The sequence below is a fragment of the Chrysochloris asiatica genome, unplaced genomic scaffold (genome assembly GCF_000296735.1).
Source record: "Chrysochloris asiatica unplaced genomic scaffold, ChrAsi1.0 scaffold00045, whole genome shotgun sequence".
Lineage (NCBI taxonomy): Eukaryota > Metazoa > Chordata > Mammalia > Afrosoricida > Chrysochloridae > Chrysochloris > Chrysochloris asiatica.
Genome location: NW_006408563.1, coordinates 15,375,334 through 15,400,592, shown reverse-complemented (window position 1 = coordinate 15,400,592; position 25,259 = coordinate 15,375,334). Strand labels below are relative to the sequence as shown.

General features: G+C 39.8%; 1 protein-coding gene across 2 annotated transcripts in view; it reads right to left on the bottom strand.

The window, feature by feature from the left end:
- The window catches only part of ANKRD44 (ankyrin repeat domain 44), a 400,403-nt gene that overhangs the window by 232,346 nt on the left and 142,798 nt on the right, over positions 1 to 25,259 (bottom strand). The window contains exon 2 of one of the 2 annotated variants that reach the window (XM_006862013.1): positions 20,221 to 20,304. In XM_006862013.1, the coding sequence (XP_006862075.1) occupies positions 20,221 to 20,304 (84 nt within the window). Of the gene's footprint in view, positions 1 to 20,220; positions 20,311 to 25,259 lie in introns of those variants that run through there. The other variant, XM_006862012.1, reaches the window with a different exon arrangement.

Genomic DNA, 25,259 nt, shown 5'->3' with positions numbered 1-25,259 from the left:
CATTTTCTAGGATTCTCAAGGGACAGTATTGGAACACGATCAGGAAAAAGGCTTAACAATCAACAGTGCTTATTACAGTGAGATGCTCACTGAAGTACTGAAGGCTAAACTTCCGATTAAAAGAAGAGGACTTCTATCCAACAGTGTTGTGATATTGCATAACAGTGCACGTCCCCACACCTCTGCCCACACTGTTGTCACTCTGTAAAAGGTTCCTTTTGAAATGTTAAAGCCTCCTCCTTATAGTCCAGATCTTGCTCCAGCAGACTTTCACCAGTTTGGTTCCCGAAAAGCAGTCCTTTGAGAAGTAAGATTCACCTCCAAAGAAGAAAGCGAAGACAGTGGTGCATTCATGGCTCCCAGCTCAGCCTAAAACATTTTTAAATACGGGACTATGAAAGCTTGTTAACAGATGAACAAAGTGTATTGATCATGTCGAAAAATGATGTATTTGTCTTTTCTAAAAGTTGATTAAAATAAATTCTATAGCCTAAATGCAGATAACTTTTGACTCACCCTCGTACATTATTACTTCATGAATGAACTCCACAAAAATGAATCTGAGAGTAGTGATTTGGAAAGTCTAATTGGAAATTCAAAACCAGTTGTTTTTTTAACTCCAGTTTGTGATGAGTTGACCTTGACTCCTGGTGACCCCATGTATATCAGAATAGCATTGTGCTCCATAAGAGTTTTCAATGACTGACTTTTAGGATGTAAATCACCTGATCTTTCTTCCAAGATGCCTCTGGGTAGACTTGAACTTGCAACCTTGCAATATCTGAATAGGTTAACCACTGGTACCACCCAGGGATACCAAAATAATTCAAACCTGTTCCTATCTGTCCTAGTTTATACAAGCATTCTCTTATTATCTGACAAGCATGAACTATACCTGTTTGCTTCACCTCTCAGGGCTGGGCAAGCAGAAGAAGCTAGAAAAATACTTGTTTACCATGTGACTGGCTCACAGCCAAAGAAAGACAACCCTTGTCATCTGGCTTCATTCAAATATCTAGCCCTTCCCTTTACCAGCCTCTTCTTCCATAAAAGCCAGATTCTCCCAGAGGCAGCAGGCTAAGTATAACAATCTTTTATCTAACATTCTATTAAGCAACACATGAACTCAGCTACCTGCTCTACATCATTCAGAGAGTAGAGACCATTGCAATGATGACTTACCTTCTGAACTGTTATGCCAGAAGTTCAACTCCCCTGTGTCTGCCCTGCTTAGGAGGAAGAGCAGGCCAACAACCAACATTAACTAAAAGACATCTCCAGAGGATTCCACCCCCATCTGTCAACTTACCCCAACAAAGCCTTTCCAACTGAGCTCCAGACACCATGGGGCAGAGAAAAGCTATCCCCACTATGCCTTGGGATTCTTAAACCACAGTTTTTAATCCAATGCCTATTTCACACCACTCACTTTTATTACACAGTAATAGTAACTGTCTCTGTGAGATTCTGAAGTGTTCTCTGAATCATTAGAGAAAGACAGCATTATGTTTAGTGTTAAATAGCCTTGTTTTCTATTTCAGGGTAAACTAGGCATCACTGATATATGATATATAGGACCACACTTTAACAAGGATCTGTATTAAGCCTCATCATTTCTCTGTGTACCAGTAAATAGCCAACTGCTATTTTACAGAATTATGGCAACTATGGTCACTTCACTGCCCCCTGAAAAGCCACCCTTTAGCTCTGTCCTCTCTCTCAGAAATGAATTGGCTCCTGATGTTATACAATTACTCTTTCTCCTCCTCAAAATAACAGCTCTTCTTCTTCCCGTCTCTAGGAACCCGGGAGTCATTCTTAACATCTCTCTCTTCCTTGACCCTTGATCCATCATCAAAATCTGTGTAATCTATGTCAGTATTCACACAGAAGCAATTCATGGCTTTCCACTCTTCATACATGTAAATAAAACATGAGAATGTGGCAACCTGTCCAATGCTACCATGTGACTCATTATTTCTGTCTTGACCCCAACTGTGGTCTTCCCAAGGTCCTTGGGCATCACAAGTGGTCTGTACTACATTTCAAAGTGCAATGTTGGCAGCTCAAATACACCACGTGGCTCTATGGTAGAAAAGGCTGATAATATGCTTCTGTAAAGCTAGTCAAGAGAGCACAGTAGAGCAGTTCTACTCTGTAATTCATGAGGACTCTCTGAGTCGGAACTGACTCAGTAGAAATAGGTTTGGGTTTTGTTTTGTTTTGTTTCTCACTAGTCTCACAACTTCTACTCATCCCCTGAACAATATTTTCTTCACACAACACCAGAGTGACTTTTCAAAATATCCACCAGAATCTTTGGCACTTAGACTGAAACTCAAATTCCTCGCTATGGTTCACACAAATCCGAATGACGTGACTGTATCTCGTCTCCTCTCCAGCCTCATTCTCTTCCACTCTCTCACACTCTGTCTTCCAGTCACACTGGTCTTTCAATTCTCTGAACATGTCATGCTCTCTTCCTCCCCCTCAGGGCCTTCATTCATGTCTTTATCATGCTTGAAGCAGTCTCCACCCCACATCTTTTTTTTAATGTTTGATTGTGAATTATGTGATAGTTTACATGGGAGAACATTAGCTTTACATTCATGCTATCCTATATCGTTTCATTGCCATGGTTACAATCCCCTCCATGCATCATCAATCAACCACAGGCTATACCCTGCAAGCCTTCCCCCCCCAGTCTTCAGCACACAGCCCCTCTCCCTCTCTAGGTCTAAAGTCTCCAGCCGCTCCATCTCTCCACGTCATCATCTCTGCCTCCATCTCTGGCGTCACTGCTTCTCTGGGTAGGGTCGCACTCTCCACTCTTCTCCCTTGATGGTCCTAGGGACCTCCACTCCTAGACTGCAAAGTCAATCACTCCCCTCCCTGCTACCAAACGTCTACCTTTACATTTCCAACCCTCACAATCAGTCCTGATAACAATTATTCACTATTGACCTATCTGCATTTCATTTCATCAGCCCCACCGAGACAGATTGGATACTACTCAGTGGAGATTCTACCTTCCTCCAAGCCCTCTGGATCTAGGTTCCTTCTTGAAAGCTTATAAGCCAGTCACTTCTTGCCTTTGAGGCCCCCCAATTCCTCATGTCCATTCTCAGCTGAAGTGTCAGACCATTTAGAGCAATCTTTCCTGATGGCCTTTTGCTCAGTTTCAGAGCACGTTTGCTTCTTCCAGAGCAATATTCTCAATGTAAAAGTGCCTATTGAGTCATTTCCTTTACCTACATGCATCATCCTACTACACTGGAAATTCTGGAAAAGAATACATCCTCAGCATCTACAACTGTGCTAGGCAGATAGCTGGCTCAACAACTATATGTTGAATGATGGTGTGAAGTTGTACAATGTGTAACAGTAAACCCTTCGAGTTTTACCAAAGACTAGTGGTTCTCCCAGTGATATCCCAGAGCAGCAGCATCAGTATCAATAAGGGAACTTGTTAGAAATGCAAATTTTCAGGTACCAACCCGAACCTCCAGAATCAGAAACTCTTAGGGCAGGGCTCAGAAATTTGTGTTTGAACAAGTCCTACAGATGCTTCTGATGCACCCTAAAGTCTGAGAACTACAACCATAGACTATTCCTGAGACTCCATTCACTGCAGTATGTCCCAGTGTGCATACTGAGGAATGGCTGAAAATAAAAAAGAGGAAGACACTGAAAGCCAACTGAATTTGGGAAATATGTGGCACTGTGGCTAATGCGTCAGACTGCAAAGGCGTTTGAACTGCAACGTCAGCAGTTCAAACTCACCAGCCGCTCCTTGGAAACCCTATTCAGGGCGCTATGGGTCAGAATCGACTCCTCGGCACTTTACAACAACAACAACAACAATGTTCAAAAAAAAGAGCTCTGGTAGCGTAGTGGTTACAAATCGGGCTGCGAGCTGCAAGGTCAGCAGTTCGAAACTACCAGCTGTTCCGCAGGAGAAAGATGAGGCTTTCTGCACCCGTAAGATTTACAGCCTCAGAAACCCTGTACAGGGTCCCTATGAGTCAGAACCGACTCCACGGTACATGGACAATGTTCAACAACAACAATGTTCAAAACGGAGTCCTGGTTGGGGGGTGGGGTGGCGCTGTAGGATAAGCACTAGATGGCAAAGGTCAGTTTGAACCTCAAGTCTGTGGTTCAAACTCACCAGTCGCTCCTCAGAAATCCTACACAGGGTCGCTATGAGTTAGAATTGACTGAATGGCACTTAACAACAACAATGTTCAAAACAGTGTAGACAGCTTTCTTTCCTGAAATAAGTCAATGCGCATTGTAAATCTGTAATAAAACGCATAATTTGCCCTAGGTATTGGCTTCCCAATCTTGTTTGACCATAAACCCTTTTTATTCCCTCTAAGCCCTTGTCCTGATGTGGCACTGTGGGCTAATGCATCAGATTGCAAAATCAGTTTGAACTGCAAGGTCGGTGGTTCAAGCTCACCAGCTACTCCTTGGAAACCCTATATAGGGTTGCTGTGGGTTGGAACCGACTTGGTGGCATTTAACAACAAGAAGCCAGATTCATGTTCTGGACTCTTCAGAAATTACTGTCAACATGAATTCTTTCTCAGAGGGAGTATTTCTAGCATCATTCTAATTCATTATACCTATATGATATTAATAATGTCTGCATCAATGCTAGCAACTGCTTTAAACTTTGTGTATCTTTATCTTTTCTGATCTTTCTTAGATTTAAAAATAAACACTTCATATTGAGCAAATCTAGCTATCTAGCTATCTATCTATCTGGGAGCTTCAAAGCAATAATGGAAAAATTCTATGATCTAGTCATTCCATTTTCCACAAACTTTTTTGAAGCACCCTCACATATGCATGTGTGTAAAATATTTTGAGTCCTTGTGTGGCATTGTAGGATAAGCACTGGACTGCTAACTGCAAGGTTGACAGTTTAATCCCACTAACCATTCCTTGGAAACCCTATACAGGGTAGCTATGATTTGCAACCAACTCAACAACAACAATAAATAATGTATATATATATATATATACACACACACATATCCTACAGCACCACACCAGAACTCCAGACAACAAAGATCAAACAGTTGAAAATGGTTGCATTTTCAAGTTGAATTGGAAGAGTATAGTTTAGAGTCTTTTGTCCTGGAAGAGAAAGGTCATCCTCTAATGAGAACAGAGAGCCACCTTCATGTTTGGGACTCTGGGTGGCCTGGGCTTTCTTTTCCAGATGAATGGAGAAGAGGGAAAGACCCAGGGATGATGGCTGTTTAGGTGACTGAAAAATTATTGGTCCCAGCTGACAATCAGGAACACTGAGAAGGCTGAGCCAGCTTGAAAATAGGAAGTTAAAATATGCATGTCAAACATCCAGTGTTTACTTAATCAGGGTAATGATTAGCTTTTTAATGAAACTTTACAAGCTTAGTTGAACACAGAAAACATTTGCTTCCCGAAAAGCAAATAGGCCTGTTTGCAATATAGTCATACATCTGGAGCACAGAAGAGCCCCAGCCTTCATGGAGACAGACACAGAGCTGTTTGGGGACTGTCAACCTTTTGCGAAGATGAGGGTGGTCAAACCATGATGAGAGATGGAGGGCGATGACTAAGGGGTTATTCATGAGTTCACCCACCCCATTCATTTGCTCTGAAACTACAGGATTCCACACTACAGACCTGACATAAACGTCTGGTCTCTGTGCAAAACCAAGCAGCTCTCAAAAAGAGGCACCAGTGAGGTAAGAGCAGTGATTCCAGAACTTCCATTTGGAAGGCTTTAGGGTGCAAGGTCATCAGTTCGAAACTACCAGCTGCTCCGCGGGAGAAAGATGAGGCGTTCTGCTCCCGTAAAGATTAATAGCCTTGGAAACCCTGTGCAGGGTCGCTATGAGTCAGAACTGACTCCACGGCACACAACAACAACAACAACAGGGTGACACTTCAGTGGAAGCTGCTTTTGTATTTCAGGAGATTGTTCTTACTTACATCATACGCTAAAATTTTCACTAAAAATGAAAATTTTCTAAAGCTATTTTTAAGCTACTCTGTGTATAAAATTAAGAAAACACCAATCGTGGCATCGCAAAAAAAAAAGAGAAGTCATTATGATTACTATTATTACCATTATTATTTCTGGCTAAGAACAGGAGGTTGATGAAGATTGTTGTCAAGTCCTGTCGAGTCGGTTCTGACTTAGAGGGACCCTGTGTAAGGTTTCTGAGACTATAAATCTTTGTAGTTGCAGAAAGCCTCATCTTTCTCCTGCAACCGTGGGTGGGCTGCAAAGCTCTCCCCCTGCCTTCTCCTGCCACTTCCTGCCACTGCCTGAGTACAGTGAACTACTGTTGTAATTGTCCTGGCCACACAAGGAGTGTGTAGTGATGAAACACGCCTGTTTCTAGTGGAGCACTAGCCATTTCCTTTTATATCTTGGTTTACATACCTGCTTCACTCATATGATGATGGGATCCAGGAGGGCAGGAAGACTGTCTATTCATTTTATAGTCCCAGTCACTGACAAAATCCTGGGAACATGATTGATATTCAATAAACATATATGAGTAGAACTTTTTTTAAAAGTGAAACAACCATTGTTAAGTAGTCAACTACTCCATACTTATATATTTTAAATATTGTTTTAAATCCTCAAGTTTAATCGGGTTATGAGAAATATGCTAATCAAGCTCAGGAAATGCATTAAAGGACCTGTTTGAATTGTGAAATGAGTAACTGGTGGTGATGGTGTGCCCTGGAGTCGGTTCAGACTCATAGCAACCCTGCATAGGGTTTCCCAGGCTGTAAATCTTTACAGGAGCAGAAAGCCTCCTCTTGCTTCTGAGCAACGGCTGGTAGTTTTAAACAGATGACCTTGAGGTTAGCAGCCCGACTCATAACCACTATGCTACCAGAGTTCCTTAAATGGCTAACTAGAGTCTGATGAGTCCTGGTGTGGCGCTGTGGGTTAATGCGCCATACTGTAAAGCCATTTGAACTGCAAGGTTGGTGGTTCAAGCTCACCAGCTGCTCCTTGGAAACCCTATACAGGGTCGTTATGGGTCAGAACCAACTTGATGGCACTTCACAACAACAACTGAAAAAAGCATTCATAATATAGTCTTGGATAGTGCTTGGATCCACTATTAACACACATGGAAGCAATCAAAGTCAAGAAATCAAACGACATATTACACTAGGCAAAACTGCAGCATAAGAACTCTTTAAAGTCAGTGATCAAAAGCAACAATGTCAGTTTGAGGACTAAGGTGTGCCTGACATAAACCATGGTATTTTCAATAGCCTCATATATATGTGAAAATTGGATAATGAATAAAGACGACAGTATAAGAACTGACGCATTTGAGTTATTGTGTTGGACAAGAATATTAAAATGTCATGCATTGACTGCCAAAAGAACAAGCAAATCTGTGTTGGAAGAAATACTACCAGAATGCTCCTTTGAAGCCAAGATAACCAGACTTTGTCACTCATACCTTGGACATGTTACCAGGAGGGACCTGTCCTTGGAGAAAGACATCATACTTGGTAAAGTGGAAGGTCAGTGAAAAAGGAGACCTTCATTGAGATGGACTGGCACAGTGGCAGCAGCAATGGGCTTAAGCATAACGATTGGGAGGCTGATGCAGAACCGGACAACGTTTCATTCTGTTGTGAATAAGGTTGCTATGCGTCAGAACAGACTCGATGGCAACTAACAACAACAAGTCTTAAGAAGGGTTCCAAGGAGCCCTGCTGGCACAGTGTGTTAAGCACTGGGCTGCTAACTACCAGGCTGGTGGTTTAAACCCACCTGCCCCTCCACAGGAGAAAGATGAGACTGTTCCTGCAAAGATTTACAGTTTGGGAATCTCTAAGGAGCAGATCTACTCTGTTCTGTAGGGTAAATATGAATTGGGATCGAGTGGGTTTAAGATGGAACTTCTATGTGCAAAATATAAAACAGAGCCAATTATTTGGTCTTTCTAGAAAAATTTCACATCTAGGCAAGAACTATTTTATTCTATTCAAAATTATGGGTGTCAAAAGCTTCTTTAATCTTTCAGTTATGCCTATAATTAACGTCTACACAATCCTTTATAAATACAACTTTGTCTTCTAGCAAGTACTATTTTAATAGGAACTCAAAAAAGAATATTTAAAGGTATTCTAAAGGAAACCCCCACGTACTGCAGTTACTCTGTGCCCATATCTGAAGACAAATTGCTAGGTTACAGCAAAAACAGACTTCCCTGAAACTTAGAATTTTGTCTACAACCAAGCTATGAATATTACTTTTGGGCAAATAAAAATATATATTTGTTCTCTAGTTTTTCTTTCTTTGGAGAAAACGTAGAAAGGTTTTCTAGTATGTGATAATGTGGCTTGTATATCGGGGGATGCGGTGGTTCTGTAGGATAAGTACTGGACCGTGAACCATAAAGTCGGTGGTTTGAGCCCATTGGTTGCTATACAGGAGAAAGGTGAACCTTTTTGCTCCCACAAAGATTTAGACTCACTATACTCAGGTTTGCTATGAATGGGAACTGATCCCATGGCATTTAACAACAGCAACATTGTTCTTATATCAAAATATATTATATATTTCTGAGGGAATTCTACTTTCTATAATACTAAGAACTCAATCAAAAAAAGAAAAATTTGTAATTAAAAGCATTCAATGAATGTTAAGAAAAAGTCATTCTCTAAAACTATCATGTACGATGTTTTTATCTTGTCTGAGTATTTGTATTGACCATCCTTATTTAGTACCCCTTCTAAGGCATTTCTTAGGATTCATCAGGGAGACTTAGGGAGCTGATGATAAACAAAAAAGTATAGAGTCATGATTAAAGGAGGAACAATGACTAAGGAAGACCATTGAAGAATTGATGTGTTGGTGGAGAATATTAAAAGTACCATGGACTGCCAAAAGATGGTGTTGGTGATGGTGTTGGAGGAGAATATTAAAAGTACCATGGACTGCCAAAAGAACAACAACAAAAAAAAATCTGTGTTAGAAAAAGCACAGCCAGAATGCTCCTTAGAAGCCAGGATAGCAGGACTTCATCTCTCATACTTCAACCATGTTATCAGGAGGAACCAGTGAAGAAGAACATTATGCGTGGTATAATGGAGGGTGAGTGAAAAAGAGGAAGACTCCCAAGGAAATGGATTGGTACTGTGGCAGCAACAATGGGCTCAAGTGTAACAATTGTGAGGGTGGCCTAGGACTAGGCAGTATTTCATTCTGTTATGCATTGGGTCACTATGAGTTGGAACCATCAACAGCACCCAAGAAAACGAAAGAAGGGACCAGTCCCAGGAGAAGGACATCATGCTTGGTAAAGTTGAAGGTCAGCAAAACTGAATAAAACTCTCAATGAGATGGGTTGACACAGTGACTGCAGTAATGGGCTAAAGCATACCAACGATCGATCGTTAGGAAGCCACAGCACTGGGCAGTGCTTCATTCCATTGTTAAGTTGAAGCCAACCTGATGGCACATAACAACAACAAAGGGCTTTGGTCAAGAATAGACACAATGTGATAAAGTCCTAGATGAGATGTGGCAGGAATATGAAATATATGAACTGAATACCCGTTTATCCACATAGATGATTCTCAAACACAGGATACAAATTATTTGCATATGTAAATTGTTAAAGATGCACAACACTGCATTTAGTTTGGCATGCATATACACAAACATGCATACACATATTAAAGGTGTAAATAAAATCAGCGTATGTAAAGACAAGGACCTGAGGCTACATAAAACTTCAAAATGGTGGTTCTCCCTGGGAAGAGAAGAAGGCTGAGAGATCACAGAGGCTAAAAAGAGGGCTCCAGCTATATTCACCTACTTCTGGTGTGTACCTCCACTGTTTTAAGTGTGAATGGACTCAGCTATGAACAAAACATCACACAGGCTCTCCTGGAATTGACATGGAGGAAGATGGCAGAAACAAATAAATACACCATATATGCCAGATGGTGGCAAGTGCTAGGAGGAAGTGGCTAGTGGCTGATGGAGGGGTGGTATTTTACAAGGGAAAATTGGGACAGGGTGGGAGGAAGCGTTCCAGAGAAGAAGGCATTAGTGCAAAGACATGAATGACAAAACAACATGATCATACATATCTCTGGGGAAAGTTTTTAATCTGTAAATATGTTTTAAAGTAAATATGGCAAAGTATTAGCATATTGGTAATGGGTTCATGGTTTGAATTAACGTCAGATAATGATTGTGAGGTTGCCCCGGACCAGGCAGGTGTTTCATTTTGTTGTGCATAGGGTCACTATGAGTTGGTACCAACTCCGTGGGACGTAACAACAACAACAACACATCTATGTATGGAGTTCTGGTGTGGCACTGTGACTTAAAGCACTAAACTGCAAAGTCGTTTGAACCACAAAGTCAGTGGTTCTAGTTCCCCAGCTGCTCCTTGAAAACTCTATACAGGGTCACTATGGGTAGGAACCAACTCAATGGCACTTAACATCAACCACCAACTATGTATAGAAGCCCTGGTGTGCCACTGTAGGATAAACACTAGACCACAAGGTCGGTTTGAACTACAAGGGTAGCAGTTCAAACTCAGCAATCACTCCTAGGAAACTATACAGGGTCACTATGAGTCGGAACCAACACAACAGCCCTTAACAAATATATATATATATAGTCAAAGAGTATTGTTACAAAATCATGCTGTTGCTCTTAAGTGCACTCGTGTCTGTTCCAACTCATACAAATACAGTATAGGGTTTCTGATACCAAGGTTTCCAAACCATCAACTTTGTGGTTAGCAGTCCAGTGTTTATTCTACAGCACCACACTGGGACTCCAGACAAAATCATAGAAACTTTTATTAAACAAAAATATCAAAATGTGAAACTAGTGTTTCTCGACATATCTTCCATTTAGGTCTATATACTTCAGAAAGTGGTGTTTCCATCTCTGTCTCTTACCCTTCCCTGAAGAATTCAGCAAAAGAGCAGTGTTGGTATTCTTGAGGGAATCAAATCACTGAGTGTCCGTTGAGTTTAGGAAGCAAAAGGAAGTCTAAAGGAGCAACATCAGAGCTGTAGGGTGGATGGGGCAAGGCTTCTCAGTGAAAGTCTCACAGGGTAACCTTAACTACCTTCAGAGAATGAGCAGAAGCGTTGTCATCACGGGAAAAAAAACAAATTGGCACATCTTTCCTGACCTTTTTCTCACTAACGTAGTTCTCAATTTTCTTAAATATCTTCATAATAAGCTTCTATGATGGTCCTGCATCCAGTGAGAAAATCTATCATGAATACCCTATCTTCTGAGCTGACCTCTCTGCCTTGAATTTAACTGGACCAGCAGATCCCCTTGGCAGTCACTGCTTTGATTGTACCTTCTTTTTGAAGGCACCCTAACAAGACTAAGACAAGTGTACTACTGAGAGAACTTATCTGCAGCCATCCACTGATTTCAGAGACATGTTTAAACACGTTTTGTTTGGGGTAAATCCATGCATGTCTGAACTGAAACCCTAACAGCAACAATTTCTGACTTACCCTCAATTATAAAATATATAAATGTGAAAAATATATTCACTCAAAAATATATCTTGACGATTTCATCTATCAATAAACAAATGTAATAAGTAAGCATAATTATAAATCACCCTTTTAAAAGATAGTATTTTAACATACCAGGATGTATTATATCTAAGAAATAACTTACTGATTATTTCCAATTTTTATTATTATAAACCACACAGCAATAACTGTTTATTCCTCCTGGAAAAGTTTAGAATTATTTTGTCATTTCCCATGCCCTACCCAATTCCTACCAAACAATGAAATTCAACTGAATTTCATTTACAGATTATTTAAAAACAATTGGTATCTTAATAATTAAGTCTTCTTTCCACTTAAGAAAAAAAAAAAAAAAGCTTCATTTATTCACTTTTACACCCTCCCTCAAAGTTAATATCTGATGCAGAAGGTGCCATACTCTTAGCCTCTAGATGTTCACATCCTCAAGTTATTTCCAAAGTACATCTTTTAATTGTTAGATTATCTGTGTGCTGTAAAAGTTCTCTAACAATTGCAAAGTAATCCTAGCACCATTATACTTGGAATACTTCCGTAGCTGAAACCACCTATCTGTTATTGAGAATGTGCAAATGAAATGTCTTAGTAAGATTTCTCATACAGAGACTGGCTCTTTGGTCTCTATGGTCAGTACTGGAAAGACACATTCCCCCAGAGGATACTTAGGAATGATGTTAACCAGACTTGCTTTCCTGCATTTTAAATGGCCTTGAAGCCACATCTCTGCAGTCTGTCCAGTGCTGTCTGGAGCTCATGAATCATTCTCTACAGGACACAAGCATGGTTTCCAAACCAGAGTTCAGCATCCTGAACAGTGGTTCAAGTAGAGGGGGGATGTGGCAGTGCAATCAGGCACTTACTGAGAAGCCAGCACCTTCCCCCAGGGCAAAAAATACAAGCATGCCCTGAGCTGTGTGAGGAGATCAGCAGTCTCCCTGAGGCAGGAAGCCAGAAGTACGTTCACACAGCCTTGACTGAAACGCTCAGGCCGCTGCTCTCCCAGAAGACTGGAGAAGGGCTCTCAGCTTCAGGACTAGGGCTTTCATTTCCACATGCAGGTGGCCAGAGAAACCTTAATTGCTGAGTATTCACTACTCTCCTCCATGGTTAGCACAAACGGTTGCTTAGAGACTGGCTTTAACCCACAAATTTTCTTTGGCCTACACAGTTGGACAATTCTTTGGAACCAACATTTACAAGTTAGAGAAATTTCATATAAAAAAAATCAGATTTCCTGTATTTTCCCTTGAAAAGTCATAGTCTGGGCCACCCACAGCATGCATTCCTGCCTGGCAACACTAGAGAACTGAGTGCTTCCTCACAGCCACTGACAGTGTGCTTCTTTCATGAAGTCCTGATCTGTGGTTAGCTGCTAGTTGCCATCAGCTTGGCGCCAACGCATGGTGACCTCATGTATGTCAGAGAACAAAAACACCGCCTGGTCCTGCATCATCCTCACAATTGTCGGCATGTTGGAGCCCATGATTACAGCTGTTGCATCAATCCTTTTCACTGAGGTCTTTCCTCATTTTCACTGACCCTCTACTTTACCAAACATGATATCCTTTCCCAGTGATTGGTCTTTCCTGAGACATATTCAAATTGCAAGCAGGATGAAGTCTTGCCACACTGGTGTCTAAGAAACATTCTGGCTGTCCTTCCACTGAGCCAGATTTGTTCATTGTTCTGGCAGTTCATTATTATTTGCCAACACCACAATTCAAATGCATGAATTCTTCAGTTTGCCCTTTCTACTGTGCAGCTCTCACATGCATACAAACCATGACTCCCTTATCCCTATCAGCCTCCAGTTTAGGTTTAATTTAGAAGATTCCCCAAATCTAAAACCTGGCAAAACGCCTCAAGTCTCAAGTTCCGTATTTCTTCATTAAAAAAGAAAAATAAATAAATAAATAAGTGGGTTATATTTGGGTAAGGAAGAAGATACAAAATGTAGGAACTTGAAAAGTGTTGCTATATAACTTGTACGTCTAATAATCAAGAGAATTTTACAGGATCAAACCAAACTAAAAAAATTTTAGAGAAGGCATTTTGCTCTCTAAAGTTCTTTACACAGAACCATTCTTGAGCCCTCCTGGGGGATTAAAAAAATATTTTCTACGTTTTAAAGAAATAACACAACACAGACACATACAGAGGGAACAATTACATACACTTACTATTGATAAACTTGCTTCTTTAAAAATTCCCTTGTTATATAAAGTCAGTTTCTTTTTTTATACTTGAATTTTGAGACTTGCAGGTCACCATCATTAGAATTAGTGCCCACAGTCAAGAACCACACTTTAATAATGTTTTTTTCCCTTTTCACTACAAGGTCTTTGCCAATGTAAGCTTGACTTTAATGTACGATATAGTCTATTATATTCACGTATTATCCTTTCCCCACTTAAACCTGGAAAGGATAAATAAAATACACCAATATACTTGGGTCAAATTCTATTAGAGCAAATAATAAACATTAATTACTTGACAAAACTATTTCATTGCATAAAACAAGCAACTTGAGGACAACCCAATTTGTGGACAATCCAACTGTAAAGAGACATTTTTGAGATAATTACACAAAATAGAATTAAGCATTAATAAAATTAATATAAATAAAATTGGATATTAAGTTATATTAAGATGTTATTTCCTACTTCATTTCATATGATAATAGTTTTAAGAATATGTGTATTCTCTTTCATTTTAACATCTGAGATATATTTTAAACATGGTATAGTTCTCAAAATGAAAAGACCTCCTTTTAAGCATACATTTTTGACATCTAGTTCACAAAACAACTAGAATAGAAATCGAGTGTTTTGAAGAACATTCTCAGAGATCCCAATTTTTTTTTTTTCAGTCATGGGATTATTTTTGGAAATTAGCAATTTAAAGCAAGAGAATGCATATTATAACTAAGAAACACATTTCAGTTTATAAACTAGGTATTTTCATTTGTACTACTAGGTTGGTCTCTAAAGAGGTATTAATACATTTATTAATCACTGAATTAGTTACATCTTTTTTTGGTTACTGTCAGAAACTCAGGTTAATTTAAGAAAAAAATGAGATATGATGAAAGCAAACTATATTCTTATCTGCTAGAAATACTAATAAAAATAAATTAACATTCTGGGTTTACTGTGTGGGACTTATAAATCTTATAATTTGTAATCTTCCATAGTTGGAAGAGACTTTAAGCATCACCTAGGACAGTCATGAGAAAGAGGTTTCAATTTGCAATTTAATAGTGCTGTTTGAGAAGAAATGTTGGTTTCATTAAGACTCAAAGGTTTTATTTAAAAAAAAAAATTGCTGTGAACCCTTAGAGATGTCTGCCACTGGTACAAAATGGATATGGGGGCCATAGGTACTACCTGTCCATCCCCTTTAGAACTTTAAACCCAGAGGGCTTTCAGGGAGCTAATTAACTGCCAAGTCAACTCAGCAATTCCTTAGGCAGTTCTGCCTATAAAATTGTGATTATTTTAGAGATTTGAGCTGAAATCTGATTTTCTGTAGCTTAGAGTCACATGCCATAATAAAGGTAAGTCCGTTCCATTTTTAACTTGACAATGTTGGACTATTTGGGATGGTTTTCCTGTCCTTCCCAAGTTCAAAACATCACCAGTTTCTCCAACCACTTTTCACGTGGCATGGCTCCCTCCCTGTCATCGCCACTCATCAACGGCGTCATGCTGACGTCATGTTGTCATAACATAGACCCCCACAAAGGCCTATATTGTATTTTTATTTTTAGAATCTCTGCATTCATTTTAAATTCAGATGCTATTTTCCATCCTGATTTCAATTTAGCAAAGTAAAGATGTTAGTAAAGATGCAGTTCTTTATAAACTTTTTAGTTATCATCTTCATCTGGTTCAACTTACATGGATTTCCCAGAGCGCACAACTGTCATCTCACATTTCCAGTCCTTGGCACACCAATAGCCATAGTAACCACAAAGACTAAGAATATTCCTACTGATCCTTCCATGTCTTCTCAAATCTATCTTCAGTTTTTCAATTTTACAAAGAGAACATTCCAATCACACAACTGAGGCCTGAGAGACACTAACAGAACTGGGCAGTCTCCCTCTGTTCAACAGCTTGTTCTCATTAAGAAGAATGAAATATAGGTCACTACAGATTGGCTAAACATAGGCAATAATGTGGGGCTCTCGTTCTTCACTCAACATGTGTTGTGAGGTCTGGATTTGGGCTCACATAGAATGGGAATGGGTGCTAAAGTGCCTCAAGCACAGTCTCTCAGGAGAAGTAAGACACAGACATACGCTTGAGTAGAACGGAAATTGTTCCATAAGATACAGAGAGCTACGAAAATTTGAAGAAGAGGGGAGCTTCTTTGGCTGGGTTGGGCAAGTGGCAGAGAAGGCAACAGAATGAAGTGAGAATTACGACAGTTTCATGGAGGAAGTGGGTCTAGGAGAGCAGGTAGGAATCAAGCAAGTGGAAAGGTGAGAAAAGGGCAAGAGACAAGAGACACCATTGGGCTGAATAATTTGGTTTGGTTGAAGCACCGGTTTCATAAATACTACTAGTGAGAAATAAAATTTGGGAAAACACAAAGAGATCAAGCTGAATATTTTGCTTTCTGTATCAGGATCAGTTAATCAAAGGATATTTATAACATAGAGAATATGATAATCAAAAAGCAGAAGAACTGGGGAAGAAAACAGAAGACAAGAAAATCAGGGACCTAAGAGAGAAAACCAAAATGAAGTACTGAATAATTGGGGTGAAGAGAGAAAAGTAAAGGGGAGATGAGAAGAAGACAAATATTGTTTTCCAAGTTAACAGCTCCTCCACTGATAGTTCCTTTCCTTGATATTTAAATGCCCTGGTTAGCAGCTTCTCCTTCCTTGTGGAATGCATCTCCAGGTTTAGATTTTTTTTTTAAGCTTTTGTTGTGAAATGAGTGATAGTTTACATGGGAGACTACCAGGTTTAGACTTCTAATCCTTATTCGTCTTCCATCTCCCTATGCCCTTTGTCAACAACCACATCCCTCAAGCTACCTAATCTACTCCCAGCAAAGCAGTTAATGTGAGGCTATCTTGTCCCAAGAAATACTGGAAGTGAAAAGCATGACATGACAAGGGCAGCTCAAAGTCTCCAACATGCCTGATGCATAGAGTGGGGTGGTCAAACGATCTTCTTTGTACTCACCTGAGGGAAGGAAATGGGCCTGTGAAAGAGATGTTAAGTGGAAGAGCCAAAAGACCAACCTGAGAAACTCATGCCATCTGTCTCTTTGTTCACTGATTCTCTCAACCACTCAATTATTCTTCTATTCCTCTCCCTCCCTTTGTTCCCACTCTTCCCAGAGGGCACACATTCAACAGCCCACAAGTACAATGAAAATTCTTATTTATCCCTCAGATCTTGATTTATATATTACTTCATCAGAAAGTTGCTCCCAAGCTCTCCCAATTATACCAGCTCATGATGATCCATGCGGGTCAGTGGAGAACTGTGCTATGTAACATTTTCAATGACTGATTTTTTTCAGAAGTAGATCACAAGACCTCTCTGCCAATGGCACTCTGGATGGATTAAACTTTCTACCTTTCAGTTAGTACCCAAGTGTTTATCCAGTTGTATAATCGACAGCAGTCTGTGATTTACCTAGCTCCTATATGGTGGTTGGTGGTTATGTGCCGTGGAGTCAGTCCCAACTCATAACGGCCCTGTATGGGGTTTCCAAGGCTGTAAATCTTTATGAGAGCAGAAAGCCTCATCTTTCTCCCGTGGAACCACTGGTAGTTTCGAACTGCTGACCTTAAGGTTCGCAGGCCTATTCATAACCACTACACTACCAGAGCTCCTTAGCTCCTATATAGTGTCCTTGATTTCCTCTTTCAAAAATGCATACAGAGTGATTTCTCACGCAATGTCTTCTTTGCCATGTTGCAAATTCCAAGAGGGAAAGAATTATTTTTCACTGCTGGGTGTTTTTTGTGTTTTTTTTATGTTCTTATCACTTTTCAGAGTCTGAACTCAGTGAATCATTGTTGAAGGAATAAAGTACTCTGTAGACACATAAGTAGCCATGTAAGTGAAGTCTGTAAAACCAAAAACTGGTGTGTCCAAGATTGTTAACTACTTACCAACATCAGCATCCTCCAACTCTCTGGAGGCACATGTGGCCATGTGACTGAATTTGAGCTATTGAAATGGGAGCAGAAGTGATGTTTGTCACTGCCAAGGTGGCCCATAAAAATCCTCCCATGTTTTTCCTTCAAGCTCTTTTTCCCCTCTCTGGCTGGACTAGGCTGCATTTAATCCCTAGGGTGATTTTAGGATTAGAAGCCACAAGTTGACACCTGGAAGGAAACCTAGGTGGGAAAGGCCACCCCTCTAACCTGTACATAAGAAAAATCAACTTTCCTTATGGTTGAGCTTTCAGACATGTAGGCTGTAATGTGTTACAGTAGTTAACCTACCTAACTTAGTAATAGAGGTTAAGTAAAGCTCTCCTAACCTTTACCAGTTCCAAAAGGAGAAATAAAAGCCATTTAGAGCCCAGTACAATCTTTCCTGGTGTGTGTGACTCTGAATAAAAGTTCTGTTTGCTAACAATCTTCAGAAAAAGATAGTTCCCTTGCCTTAGGCTTGTCTGAGCTTGGGTTCCAGCCACAAAACAGGCTGCAAATTGCTGTGCTGTCAGGCACCGGACATACAGCTTGCTTGCCTTGGCTCTCTGAGAAGTACAGTTCATGCCCTGCAGGCCCTGGACTAATGCCCAAATGCCTTCTCAAGGAGTCTGTCCCTGGCTTCATCTGTGCTTACCTTGCGAAAATGTTACTACATTGTCCTGTTGTTTTTAGTACCAGCTGCCAAAAGCTTTCATAGAAAGCTATACAAACCTGCACTATGATAGAACAATGGCTACACCAAATGGCTCACCTTCTGAAGAAAGCATTCAACCAACACAACAGAGACATAACCTTACACGTAATTCACTTCCCCATGGCAAAGATGTGTTCAACTGTTTCTGTTGCTTCTACTTAACAATAGAGACTTCAAAGTAGACTCCTCTCCTTGATGGACAAACATTTGGGTAATTGGGTTGCATTAAGAGAATTAGTAGCATGCACTGCACATAATTGCTTGTTCAATCCAGGCTTAGGAAACTATTAAAAAGGTAAATTATTAACCACCTCTTTCCACCTTTCTTTATTGTAGCTTTGTTTTTGTTTCAAGACCTTTCATATCCAGTGGTTCTAATTTTTTTTTTTTTTTGGGGGGGGGAGGAGGGGGAGGGTTAGGCCCTTTTAAAGGAGCCCTGGTAACATAGTGGCTTATGAGCTGGACTGCTAATGCAAGGTCAGTAGTTTGAATCTACCAGTCCCCTCCCAGTAGAAATGTAAGGCTTCAGCTCCTGTCAAGATTTATAGCTTTGGAAACCCCATACATGGTTGCTATGAGTTGGAACCAACTTGATGGCATACAAACACCAGACCATTTTAAGAATTTAACAGAATGCCTGACCCTTTTCACAAATAAATATATACAAAGAAGCTTCAAAAAGTTTGAGGAAAAATAGGATAGAAAAATAATAGAATTTTCCCACAAACTTTTTGAAGCCCCTAGTATGTGCACAAATGTACACACATATTATATATGATTACAGAAAATATATAGCATACTTAGTTCTTGCACTGGCTCCAGGTTCATAAACCCCCTAGAGAGAAGGTCAGCATAGTTTTCTATCAGATAGAAAATATTTTAGGCATCACAGGTAACATGTGATCCCTGCCACATGTGGTCATACTGCACAAGTAGCCATGGCAATATGCAAAAAAAGAAAGAAAATTACCACAGTTGTTTCCCAATAAAATTTTTAGAGGCTGGAAAAAGTTTTATAGTTCTTGCCATGTTCAATGTTTATATATAACATATTGAAATTTAAATTTCTTCTAATTTTCACATACCACAAAATATTATTCTTTTCATTTTCTTCAACCACTTAAAAAAAATGAAATCTGTTCTTAGCTGGTGGCCTATATAGAAACAGGTGATGACCCAAAGTTTGCCAACCCCTGATGTAGGGCAGGAGTTCTGGTGTCCATGCTCTGGAGATCCATTTTTTTAAAAAAAAAGGTATTATATCGTTATTTTCAAGAACTTCTCATTGAAACCTGGGATTTCCTTTGATTATGAATATAAGCAACAAACCATAGTAGTATCCACAGTACCTGGGACTGTTACCATTAGAAATCACAGGTATGGTCATATCATATTATACTTACTGAAGAACTTTTTTTTTGTTTTCAAGTGTGCAGGGTCACTATGAGTTGGCGCTGACTCCATGGTACTTAACAACACCATGTTCATTACTATTTTATCATTATAGATACTCCAATGTATGTTGTTATTTAAATGTGTTAGTAAAGAAGCACATATATTTACTATATCATAAATTTTATTTTTAGCATTTATTTTATGGATTTAAAAACTGTATTCTGAAAAGTGGTCCAGAGGTTTCATGAGACTACCAATGGGGACCATGGAGCAGGAAGGGTTCAGAGCCCTTGCGACAGGTTAAAAGGACATGAGCTGGCCAAACCATCTCATCAACCATAGTGTCTCTTACCAGAGCATTCACATCTTCGGTTTTGTGGATGAGCATCCGTATCTCTTCTGGGTCTCCACTGAAGATTGCTTGGACCAGTGGTGGCTGTGAACACAAGGGAATGGAAATTAGAACTATAATTAAATACACTTGACTGCCTTCAGATGTGTGTGGATGGCTAGAAGATGATTTGTTCCCCTACAAATTGATTCAGCAATGATCAATTGACAGAGAAAGATGAATATGACTTGGACCTGCCTCCACCAGACATATACTGAGGGAGACATCTGCCTAAAACAATAATTATAATATGACATGAATGCCATGACAGATAATCACATCTAACCTGGGGCTGTCAACTAACATGAGTGTAGTATGAAAACACCCAAAATTACCTTTGAAATGCCCTTAAATTCCAACAAGGAAAGCTGCACATTGGAGATTTTGTGTTCCTCTACCTCTAACTAGATAATGTTCCTTGGTAGCCTCAGACAATTCCATTGGAAGTCACTAGCCACTTTTGGTTGTTTTTGTTTTTTGTTTTTTTTGTTTTTTGCCATGTGAATACTTCTTTGTCAATGGTCAGGAACCCTTTGAAATCATTCCCTCACACTTCCATGGCTTTGGCCAACAAGTACTGTTTTAGACATGACTGCATCCACTGCCCATTTAAAACAAAGGCGCATGATGAGGAGATGGAGAGTAAGCTAAGAGGGAGGCATTACTGAGCTCTTATTATTCAAGTCATCTATATTAAGCAAGACCTCAACACAGTAAAAGGATTTATAAAGTGTGATGGGAACACAGCTGAAAGAGCAACTAGCTTTATTTTGCAGTGATGAAAATGGTACTTAAGCACCTAAGTTTTAGATTGTTGTTGTTGTTAAGTGCCAGCAAGTCAGTTCCAACCCACAGCAACTCTGTATAGGGTGTCCAAGGAGAGGCTAGTGGGTTTGAACCACCAACCTTTAGTTCAAACTGACCTTGCAGTCTAGTGCATTATCCTGCATTATCAAAACCTGGACTCACAGGGATCAATAAGAAAAAGTGTAACTAAGGGAAAAAAGATTACTAAGAACTCTCTCAGAAGAGTGTATTCTTTTATGTCTTAAATGAAGTGGTGCTTCTGTTGTTACTGTTGTTATTGTATTCCATTGAGTTGGGTGTATCTGGTTTCAAGAGTGGCTGGTGGGTTCGAACTGCTGACACTGTGGTTACCAGTCCAGTGCCTACTTACCCTACAGTGCCATAACAGTGCCTCTGAATGGACTTTAACCATCAACTTTTGGTACCATTTTCATCACTTGCAAGGCAATTATTCCTTCAATTCCACTTTTTTTAAAAGCCACTAGCAGTATCAGATCTGACATCAGTTTAAGAATAAAACTCATCACTCAGTGAGTCCTAAGAAGAAAGCTCAGCTGACTTACAGCATCTGCTCCAGCCTACAATGAAGTTCCTGGTCTTCCCCAAATCCCTTACTAAAACCACCGTGTCTTTTGTTTTTGTTTTTTGCTAAATGACTGCATAGTAGACTTTTCCTTTGTGAGAGCTGCATGTTCTTTACTAATAACTTGTATGGTAACAAGTTAAACAAAGTGACAGAGGCTGCCCCTGATCATGAGTAACCGCAGTCAATGGTCATCAGCCAAGAAGCCTCTAGAAGATGTGCCAGCATTCAGTTTCAAATTCCTGGTGTGCCGCATGTCTTTTTCTGACTAGAGTATGTAATTAAAGATTCCAAGTCTAAAAGAAAACATCTTGCATGCTAATAAGGAGGGGGGGAGGGGTAGGAATCAATCAATAGGCAAGAAGTGGGGGATGATATTCCTAAACATCTGTCTATACTTGAGCATTCTGAGTACACTGTATCATTAGAGTGAGTGGGAGAATATTATTAGGGGCTAACGGCTGAAGCAGCGTAGTGGTTACGAATCGGGCTGCTAACCTCAAGGTAGGCAGTTCAAAACTACCAGCTGTTTTGCGGGAGAAAGATGAGGCTTTCTGTTCCTGTAAAGATGTGCAGCCTTGGAAAATCTATGCTGGGTCACTATGAGTCCAAATCGATTCCATGGTACTTAACAACAATGGCTGAAGCAGTAATGATCTGGCTGTATGAACACTGCATTATGTAACAACTGGGTTTTGTTTTTTCCCTATGAGGTAGCACTTGCATTATTGCATAAAGATAATTAAAATGTGTTCGAGTCACAGAATTAATGGACAAAGCTTGCTAGCTATATTCGTATGGTCCTGCTGTGTCATCTGTTTAAAGGATGTCATTAAGAGTTTCCTGAATACGGATCACTCTGGGGAGAAGTTCACTGCATCAACCATCACAGAAAGATAACAGTCATAAAATATAAATCTGTTTCCCTTAAGTACCAGAAGAAGTGCACAACAGACACTGAGTCCTCATAAACATTTTTTTAAAACTCAGGAGGTAAGGCAGGACTGTTACTGTTATTGTTGCGTGCTGTCAAGCTGGTTCTAACTCATTACGACCCTGTATAGGGTTTTCAAGGAGCAGCTGATGGGTTTGAACCACCAACCTTGCAATCACAAGCCCAGTGCTTATCCTACAACGCCACACCAGGACTCCCTGTCTAAAATTGTTTCCTATCAGCTACGCTGTTGAGTAAAAGTCTATAATATTAAATCATTAATGAAACAGAAATTGCAAAAAAAAAAAAAAAAAAAATGCATTGGTAATGCTCCCTATATAGTAGAAATGCATTAACTCTATGAAGTCCTGGTGTGGTGCTGCAGAGTAAACACTAGCATACTAACTGCGAGGTCAGCAGTTCAAACCCTCCAGCAGATCCTTGGAAACACTATACCAACTTTCTATGAGTCAGAACCAACTCAATGGCACTTAACACAGGATACCTAAATTAGGAACACAGTAGGATAAGCATTGAACGGCAAACCACAAGGCCAGGGGTTGAAGTCTGCCAGCCACACAACAGGAGAAAGATGAGTCTTTCTGATCCCGCAAAAGATTTACAGCCTCAGAAACCTTAAACAGGGTGGCTATAAGTCAGAATGAACTGAACAGCACTTAACAACATACCTAAGTATTATTTTTTTAAAAAACAACACAGCATTTAATCAGGAAATGGAAGATTAATTTATTATCTAATCTTTTCAAAAATAAAAATAACGCAGAAACATTCACTATGAAATAGTTATTCAAGGACCAATTATTTGGTTTGCGGAACATTTGGGAACACACTTTGTCACTCCTCCCTTTCTGGAGAGCATCATGAGCAATTTCTCTGCTCTTAAATACTCATTTGAATTTTCACCAATGTGTAACCTGAGGAAAATGAAACCCAGCTAGATCAACTTTGCTACTAGATTCTCACAGAGAGTCAGCTAAAAGGAAATGGTGAAGCCACTGCATTGGTTAAAATAAAATATGGAGGCAGTGTTGATATTTACTAATCTGTGATCTCTATTTTTTTCCCTCCTATTAGGGAGATGAATACTATGGTGTCTGTGATAATTAAGGTTTCATTTCAACTTAACTGGGCCAGGATTCTCAGTGATTTGGCAGTTATGTGATGGTCCCCATGATGTGATCTGATGGGATAAACCAGTAAAAGGATTAAGGGTCAGATGTGGTGGTCGTGTGCCCTGGAGTTCATTCTGACTCATAGCAACCCTACATAGGGTTTCCGAGGCTGTAAATCTCTATGGGAGCAGAAAGCTTCATCTTTTTCCTACGAAGTAGCTGGTAGTTTCGAACTGCTATCCTTAAGGTTAGCAGCCCAACTTACAACCATTACGCTACCAGAGCTACATCACCTTTAATTCCATCCTGATGTGATACACAGGAGATTCTCAAGGGTGTGACATGCAATACCTTTTATTTTACAAGAGATCAAAGGTGAGAGACATGAACAGAGAAAGAGGGACCCACAGCCATCAAGAAAGAAGAGCCGGCAGTGGAGTGTGTCCTTTGCTTTGGACCCGGGGTCCCTGCACTGTGAAGTTCCTAGGTATGTGGTATTGGATTATTGGTATTAAGACATATGGAGATCTCCAAGGATTATTGGGCCTACTGATGCTGAAAGGAGACAAAGACCGTGCTCTGAATTCAGACTTCCGGCTTCCTAACCAGTGAGAGAATAGATTTCCTTTGTTAAAGCCATCCACTTGTGATATTTGTATTATAACCTCACCAGATAACTAAGGCAGTTATCAGAATGACCTGGGATTAAATCCTAGTTCTTCCAGTCTCTAACCAGATACCTATATGCACGTGATACACATAGCAATTATTTTGACTAAATAAACAAGCTCAACTTTACAGATAAGTATATTCTACCTACAAAATTAATAAAAAATAAGTGATCTGGGGAGATTCCCTAAAAAATTACAGAGCAAATAAATCAAGCCAGGATTATAATTAAAGATAGGATGGTTCTTCATATCAGGAAAGACAGCTTTTGCAGTGTAGGAGAGCAAAGCTCAAACTGAGCCCCACTTGGTCTTTATTATACTCTGGAACCTCAAAATTGTTGTTCAGCTTTCCTGCTACTCAGATGTCTCACCTACATAACAGTAAGTCAAAGTGCACCATTTACCCATGCCTGCTATGGGGTGGGCTTGAGATGGTAATTTTACTCTTTTAGGCTATTACAAACATGTAGAGTTTTACTGTTCCTTTATGATCTCCTGATGGTCAAAAGAAGAAATCCCCTGTGCTGAGCTCTGAGGGAGTTAAATGATTTGTCTGTTAGGAATAAAACTGAGACTAGAAATAAGTGTTTCTGATTCTCTTATTCAGTACTTTTTCTTATAAGTCATATGATATAATACTTGTATAATGTATAATTCTTGATCAGAAATTCAGCACTCAGTTTTAGCATACTTCCAATGGAGAAATATGCACTTTCTGAGTTTTTGTTGTTGGCACTTGTGCTGTGGAGTCAGTTCTGACTCATAGTGACCCTGTATAGGGTTTACAAGGCTATAAATCTTTGCAGGAGCAGAGAGCCTCAGCTTCCTCCCGTGGAATGACTGGTGGGCTTGAAACTGCTGACCTTGCTATG